Here is a 7,996-nt window from a genome sequence, read left to right as displayed (position 1 = left end):
ACTTCCTCAACTTCTCAAACCTCCACTATGAGATGGTCCCTCAAAACCCCGAGGATACTAAGCCCTTGTCTGCAAGTGGCCTTCCTTAAACTAGCCCTCCTTCCTACCTGTCTCTCCTGGGCCCTCTGAGGGAGCTTCCGCCGGCCTCTCTGGTGGCGCTGCACCCAGCCACTCAGCTCGTCAGCAAGCCTGGGGAAGCAGAAGAGGGGAACACCTCCATGCCAGGTCAAAGCTCCCACTTTCCTCACCCGCAATACACATAGGAGGGAGCAGAGCAGGCAAGGAGAGCTGGTGCTCTAGCAAGAAAGGACAGCCAGGCCATCCGTGGAGGGGCTTCAGAATGACAAGGAAGATATCCCAGCTGTGAATCCCCCACACCTCAGGGACTCAGTTCGGTTGACGTGCCGGCAGTCAGAGGAGAGGAAGAGCTGGTCCAGGTCTCTTAGCAGCAGTTCCTTGGCACCCCTGGTGAAGGCTGTCAGGTTCCTGGAGTGAGGCAGTGGGGAGGCAATGATCGCAGGCCGCCCAGCATGCCACCACCCCCCATCAACAGAAAGGGCAATGATGGCAAGAGAGCAACTCCAGCTCCCCTCAAAACGAAAAGGTACTTTTGGGGGAGACAACACACTCAACACCCCCAAAAGACAGAGGCCCCTCTCCTCACCTGAAACCTGGCCAGCCTTCAGGGCTGGGCTGGGACTCCTCAGGGCCCTGGGAACCCTTAAGGGTTTCAACCCCATGAACCGGCAATTGCGCTGAGAATTCTAGCAAGTGTCTCCGGGGTCGAGGCGCCTCTCTGCTCATCCCAGGAGAGACAGGAGCCAATGGTGGCTCACTGATGCTGTGGACAGGGAAGGACAGAGCACAAGGAAGAATTCTGGCTTTGTTGGGAGGCTGGTTAAAAACAAGGGCTCTGCAGACAGCCCAGCTGGCTTCCAATCTGTTCTATAAGGCTGAATCCATTCACCTGTAAGATGGGAATAAGAACGGTCCCTACCTCCTAAGGCCAGGAAATATGAGAAAGGAGAGTGCTTAACCGAGAACTCAGGAAGCACTTAATAGTCTGTTTTTATCAACATTATCACCAACATCTACCCCAGGACCTACCATTTGTGAGAGAAATGATAGAACAAAAAGGGACTGCTGGATATACCACCGTGCCAGGGACATGAGAGTTGTCTGTGTGTACGTGGAATGAAACAGACCGTGCCAAAGCAGGAATCAGGTGACTGTGAGGGTGAGCTCCACCTTGAAGGTTCTGGAGAGGCAAGGCAGGTCTCACCTGACAGGCCCGAAGTTGAAGGCAACGAAGAGCAGGAAGACCATGATGCAGACCACCTTCCTGTTTCCAGACCCTAACTTGAGCTCGCTGTTCTAAGGTGCAGAGGAAGAGACAAGAGAGGGTGGGTCCTTCAAAGAAGCCTTTATTCCCCCTGGTCCCCCAAGGACAGATGTCTCACCTCAGCCAGCAGCACCTCCAGTCGCCGCCGGAGGGCAGCATTCTCCCGGCGCAGCTGCTGGTTGTCAGCCAGCACCGCCTGCAGCCGAGCTTCCAGACCCTGCAGGTACTCTTTCTTCTTCCTCCGGGACTGGCAAGCGGACTCCCGGTTCTTGATCATTCGCTGCTGCCGCTTCAGCAGCTTTGTCTAAGGCACACAGAGGATCAAAAAGGGAATGAAAGGTGGGTAGAAGAGGGGAACCATTACCCAAAGCTCACAGGGGCCATTCTCCTGCCTTCCTGACCTTACTTACTCCACAAGAGAGGGGGAAGGGTTTTTCCTCTCTACTAAAACATTTCAGGGAAAGGGTTCTTCTCTCAGCAACTCCCTATTCCTGTTCCTCAGAGCTGAGAGAAGTTAGACTGTAGGAAGAACTTCCTCCATCCTGGTTCCTAAATCTCAGTTTCTCTCCTTAGTGGCTGGTTTTCCTTCTTCTCAATTCTCCTTTTTGAAGGTCCTACATTTAACCTTGCTATAATTAAAGAAGTTTAACTGGCTTTCTCCTAGGAAACAACTTCCCTTTTCCAACTATGGCCACAACCATAAGATGATGACTCCACTGCCTTTGATTTACTGAGATCACCCCCATTTCTCCATCTGCAGTGGTAACAAAAATAAGGATCCTAAAACTACATAAAGTTGATATTCATATATAAACAGGGGTCCACTCTGACCTTCAGGATCATCTTAAGGGTCTGCTTCCTCGCTTTTTGTTCTCTTCTCATCCCACAGTTCTCTTTCATGACAGACTTTCCTCTTCCATTCCCTTTACTAGCCCTACTCCTCCCCGCGCTGCCCCTGCCCAATACTTACATCCACTTCAGGAGGGCAGGAGTTCCCAGGCATAGGAGCTGGAACAATGCTCTTCCTTTCAGGCCGTGGAGCAGGCGGGGGCGGCCCTTCAGGCTGGACTCGAATAGCACCTTGGATGAGGACAACTGGGGACACTGGGGCAAATGAGCAGGAGAAAGAGGCAAGAGAGCTATAAGTCAAGTGGGGTCCTGTGTCCACACCTAAGCACATGAGGGCCTCAGTGGCTCTAAACTCCCTTAGAAGGTCAATCTAGCCCATCTCCTTCTCTCCTTCTTCAGTACCTGGGGGTGGCTGGACAAGGGGCTGCAAAAGGACGGTGGTGCTGGGAGGCATAGCTCTGGGTGGCACTGGGACAGTGGTTATCACCACAGGTTTGGGCTGCAGTGGTGGCTTCCGGGTGGGCAGGGCTTTGCCTAAAGGTAGGTAAAGGAAGGAAGAATTATCAGGACTACAGGCCTTTTGCCAGGGAGCCCAGGTATTAGGAGGCCCCAATACCTGAGGATCCATCGGGGGATGGACTCATGCTAATCTGGAAAGCTCCAGGTGGGGGGCCTGGGACATCCTGCAGGAGACACTCTTGAGGGGATGGAGACTCTGTCTTCACTTCTAGTATCTCTCCTATAAAATCCTATGAAGGGCATTCCAGAAAATGTGTGAGTCAGGAGGAGTGTTGAAGAGAAGAAGCTAAAGAAGAAAAAGCTCTTGTTCCTCTGAGTCAGAAGGAACTCACTGTAGTGCCTGGAGGGAGGGAGGGACATTGATGCTCACCTGGTTGGGAGACTCTGCTGAGAGCAGGGAAGCCTCAGAGTTGACGGAGGAAGATGGAGAAACAGGTTCTATCTTGGTATGGACATCTGTGGGGTGGCAGGATGAGACAAAAAGCTGGATATCAGATAAACACTGAAGGAGAAAAGGGTTACAATTGGGAAATGAGAGACATGGTCATTTCTCCTTGTTCCTACAAAGAAAACTATTCTGGTCCTAGGCAGGCAGTCCAGAAGGTGGAGATGCCATGGGGCTGCTAATCTGCAGACTCTCCTACTACCTCTTTACTCAGGACTGCCTTTCATCTTCAGGGGCTCCTTCGTTTGTTTTTTTTCACCACTGCTCAATTTTCCTCAAGGCTATCCTTGCCCTTTCGCTTACCCTCTTTCTTCCTCATGGACCTTGTCCATTCACATAGATGAGGCCCAAGCACAGAGAGTCTGCAGCATTCATATGGGCCCATACTCCCAACTTGTTGGATTTTCACCTCCTCCTGGCCCAATGTCACAACACATCTCCATGCCGACAACTGCTAAGTCTGCATCTCTACCCTTGACTGCTCCCCTGAGCCCTGATCCTAATTCCCAAGCTCCCTGCTGGTCACTTCCATTCTTATGCCCCACCATTTGCCTAAAGTCAACTGAACTTATACAGGGCTCACTGTTTGTCCCTTCACACAAATTCCCTTCCCGCACCTGTCAGCCTCCCAGGCACCAAATCGCAAAGCCTCAGTTACCTCTGAGCCTTCATAGCCTCTGTTAAATCTATCTATAAGACTTGTTGATTGCCCCACATAGGTAAAATAAAACTTAGCTGACGGCCAGATTTAGCCCTAAGGTCAACAGTCTGCCACTACCTCTGGTCCATACCACTCATTTTGGTACTTAATGATCTCCAATATTACTATTTTAAAACTTCAAATCAATTTATATTTTTGAATAGGTAAAAGTCAGGCAATATAAAATTCCAAAGGAACAAAGGGGAATTCAGTGAAAAGTGAATCTCTCTCCCTTCCTTGTCCACCAAACACCCAGATCCCCTCCTCAGAGGTGATCACTACTTGAGCTATTAACCCTGTGTTATAACACATGAGACTCTCCATGACTTTCCAAAAGCAAAGACTATGTCTTATGCCTCGTGCCTATCAAAGTGAAGAGTAAAGTACAGGCCCTCAAAAAATACAAATCATAAAGGACTATCTGGCTCTAATAATACTATCGTTTGTAAAGTCATCAACAATCTTTTTACTGTTAAAGGCTTTACAATCTTTATTTTGTGTCCTCTTTGTAGCTTTTAATAACATGCTGGATATGATCTGTTTGTCTCTCCAAATCCACTCTCCATCGTTCCTTGCCCTGCTCTGAGGCCCAGGAAGAAAACATGAATGGATCGTATCATGGATCTCCCTTGCCCTCTTGCTTCCGGCTGGAGTTTAATGAGAGAGGCAATGCCAGGAAATTCTGAAGGTACTTTGAAATCAACAATAAACGTGTCCAACACTGACTTCATCATGCTCCCTGAGCAGAGGGCTCTCATTCTTGCAGTCTCCATCCAGTGAACAGTACCATCACCCACTGGATGGCTGCCCTAGCCAGAAATTGAGGCATCCTCTCTCTTCAACTCCTACCTCTCTCCAATGCCCAGAAGGTGACTGCAACTCATCCATTCCATTTCATTCTTTCTGCCTTCTTCTCGGCATTTTTTGGCATTCTAATATCTTACTTGATTAACTGCATAAGCGTCTTCCTTGGTTCACTTCTTCCTGTCTCTAGTCCTGCCTTTCTGCAATCCATCCTCCATTCTGCTACCAGAGTCATCTTCCTAATCATACTGCTCTCCTGCTTGATTTTTCAAAGAGTTCCAACCGCCTACAGGATAAAAGCTAAGAGGCTCTTAGCAGGGTTCCCACCTGATCCTGAAGCCTTGGCACCTCCTTGCCATTCCCTACTCCCTGCTCATATCTACTCTGACGAGATACAGGTTTCTTACACACACACACACGTCCCCACATTATTCTGGCTAATTTCCATGTGTCCTTCAAAACTCAGCTCAGGAAATTCTTCCTCCAGGAGCACATTGTTGATCCAGCCCGAATCCAGTGGATGACCCCCTCTTATGAGCTTACATGGCACCCCGTAAAGATTTCTATCCTAAAATCCTGAATACCACACCTGTATTCACTGGTACTTGTCTTTCTACCGCCACTACACTACAGTATTCTCAAGTCAGTGTGGTGGTGATGTCTTCTTCATCTTTGCATCCCCAGCACCCTGTCCAGTATCTAGCATGGAGTAGGGGCTCGATAAATGTTTACTGAATAAACACACGAGTAGATAAACTTGATAACATTTTTAAAACATTGCACAAATACTGTTAATTGTAGAACACAGGAGTTAGGCATATAGTATTCCAACTTTTTTGTTTAAAACTTTGTATGATAAAATGTCACGGTGAAAAAATAACAAATAAAATATGCCCTAAACTATCTATAGCTTTTAAAAACTGCAAAGCAGCAGAAGTTAAATCACAACAGGATACTAGGAACAAGAAAAAGAAACACCATATCCATCTCTTTGGTGCCGCCCTTGCTGTGGTTTCCTGAAATTCTCCCTCCCACTCCTGGCCTTTCTTCTGGTTATCTGCCATTTACCCTCCCTACCTTTTCCTCCTTGTCCTGGTGCCTGCCCCCCACCACACCCACACATACATGCGTGTGAACAAGAACACATATTCTACCTTGGTAAAGCCAGGGGATGGGGAGTAGGCTGTTATTACCTGAGGGATTATCAGAGGTGGGGCCCACATTGATATGGATGGTTTCAAATGGGGGTGTTGAATCATCTCTCAGGAGGCAGAGTGGAGGTGCCAAGGACTCTATCTTCACAACCAGCACCTCCCCCACACCAGAGGCCTGGGTGAGAGCAGGGGTACAGGGGAGCAGAAAGAAGAAAACAAGGAGACGTGTTAAGAATAAGGGCAAGAACAAAAGCTTTAGAGCTTACAAACCACCAATTATCCGACATTCTGGTTTGAATGGTACGCAGTATCCCCCTAATATCTTTCTGGCCCCTGTTCTCTCCTTCTACTTTATTCCTCAGAAGGTTGATAAAGTCTCACCATTTCAAATATTGTCCTAGAGTGGACAACTTGGGCAGGAACAGTTTCATAATTCTTACCAGTTGACAACTCTTTTTCCCCCACCCCATCACAGCTGCCACATATCTCCATTAAAGATTGTTTTCACTTTTAGAAACCAGAGTGGAGATGTAACCAATGGGAATGTTAAAGAAAAGACAAATACAAGGAAAAGCTCCCTCACCCCCATGCACACAAATCAATCTTCAGCACCCATGGGTGAAGGGAATGGAGCAGAGTCCCTGCCACATAGAGTAGAAGGAGGGAGATGTCTCTCTCACCTGGCTGGAGGGCTCTGTGGAAAGATGTGATGATTCCGAGCTGAGAGAAGAGGAAGAGCAGGGAGAGGATGGCTCCGACTTCACCTGAAGATCTGAAGGAAAAGGGATTAGAAAATTACCAGGAAGCAGAGTCTGAGAAGAATCCTGAGTGTCCAAGGACATATGGGTGAGGACCCCTTCACTGGGGCAAAGGCGAAGGAACGCATGAGCTGTTAAAGGGGAGAGGAGTGCACAGACACTCACATGGAGGTGCGAGGACACATGGAATTACACGGTTTCTGGGAAACAGTGGGAAGTTGAGTTTCTGGAAGGATAAGAGAATCACAAATGATATCTTACCTGGGAAGATAGGCAGGGGGTCCCATGGGGGTTCAGGGAGGCTGACATCCATTCCCACATCCAGCATGCTGCTGCCAAACTGAATAAGGGAGGATATTAGATGGCAGGAGTGTGAGAAAGAAGGGGTGGCTCCAGATGAGCTCCGGCCTGGAGAAGAGTCCCGGTTCTGGGACCACTCCCACCCACCAAGGATAAGAGACAAGACTGCTGGGGTAGAAATACCGGGACATCCTGCTCCGGACAACGAAAGAGCTGCGTCTGCTCCTCAGCCACTTCATCCAGGCCGGTATACAAGGTGCAGTCTGCAAGTGCGGAGGGTCAGGGGGGTAGTCCGGTGGCCCTGCCTACGTACCCACACACAGCCCTCACTTCATCCCTCATTGGATCCACTCCGCCAAACCCACCGCCCGCCCACTTGAAAGTGTTACAACCAAAGAACTTCAGCCCCTCCTTCCCCGAACCCGGAATAAATCGACGTTTACGCAGGGAGCGGAGGCCTCTTGTATTCCCGCATCGCACGAAAGCACAACGGGCCCCCCTGCTCCGCCCTCCCTCGAAAGGTGGATTCCGTATTTGCCCAGCCTTCCTCTTTGGGCCTCAGCTTCCTTCCTGTGTGCCTCAGGGGCACAACGTGCCACAGCCCTCTCCCCTCCCCCAGGCCTCACTCCGCGGACCCCAGTCCTCCGGGTTCAGCAAGTTGTCTGTAAAAAAACGCGTCGGGTCCGCAATCTCGCTGAGGAGCATGAGCTCCGCCATTTTTACCCCCCGCCCCCCACAACCATGAGACGGTTCCCAAGGCCCGCCTCTCCCCATCACCAACTAATCAGTTGACTCTTTAAAAAAGGGGGCGTCCCGGAAACTCTGTCGACCAGTAAGAGACCTAGGTGCTGAGCACATGAATCAACAGAAGAGGCGGCTGTACAGGCAGGACCAATGGGAGCACGACAGAAGGGTGCACTTCTACCGTAACCGGCCGCAGATCTTGCGCATGCGCGAAACGAGACCCAGCGAGAAAGATCCTGGAAGATGTAGTTCCCAGGATTTGAAGGTCCGGTGTCTACCCCAGCCAGTCCTAAATTTTAGACAGCTTCTATTCATCTTCGGAAATGGATAAGTACCGCCCCCCTTTGTAAAAAAATAAAGTAGCACACATGCATATGGTTT

The 7,996-nt window shown here is 49.6% G+C and overlaps 1 protein-coding gene across 3 annotated transcripts in view; it reads right to left on the bottom strand.

Moving 5' to 3' along the window:
• The window catches only part of ATF6B (activating transcription factor 6 beta), a 9,633-nt gene extending 1,983 nt beyond the window's left edge, over positions 1-7,650 (bottom strand). For 2 of the 3 annotated variants that reach the window (XM_015589179.2, XM_015589183.2), the window contains exons 1-14: positions 7,498-7,639; positions 7,055-7,134; positions 6,833-6,911; positions 6,494-6,585; positions 5,853-5,988; positions 3,081-3,166; positions 2,808-2,940; positions 2,594-2,725; positions 2,313-2,446; positions 1,461-1,646; positions 1,283-1,374; positions 665-841; positions 379-486; positions 108-189 (exon numbers count right to left, since the gene is read on the bottom strand). In XM_015589179.2, coding sequence (XP_015444665.1) covers positions 108-189; positions 379-486; positions 665-841; positions 1,283-1,374; positions 1,461-1,646; positions 2,313-2,446; positions 2,594-2,725; positions 2,808-2,940; positions 3,081-3,166; positions 5,853-5,988; positions 6,494-6,585; positions 6,833-6,911; positions 7,055-7,134; positions 7,498-7,588 — 1,608 coding nt within the window. In that variant the 5' untranslated portion in view covers positions 7,589-7,639. Of the gene's footprint in view, positions 1-107; positions 190-378; positions 487-664; positions 842-1,282; positions 1,375-1,460; positions 1,647-2,312; positions 2,447-2,593; positions 2,726-2,807; positions 2,941-3,080; positions 3,167-5,852; positions 5,989-6,493; positions 6,586-6,832; positions 6,912-7,054; positions 7,135-7,497 lie in introns of all 3 variants that reach the window. The other variant, XM_006904623.2, reaches the window with a different exon arrangement.
• Positions 7,651-7,996: the final 346 nt, after the last annotated feature.

The sequence above is a fragment of the Pteropus alecto genome, unplaced genomic scaffold, assembly GCF_000325575.1.
Source record: "Pteropus alecto unplaced genomic scaffold, ASM32557v1 scaffold400, whole genome shotgun sequence".
Taxonomy (NCBI): Eukaryota; Metazoa; Chordata; class Mammalia; order Chiroptera; family Pteropodidae; genus Pteropus; species Pteropus alecto.
The sequence above is the reverse complement of the archived record's forward strand: the minus strand, read 5'-3'. Positions and strand labels throughout refer to the sequence as shown.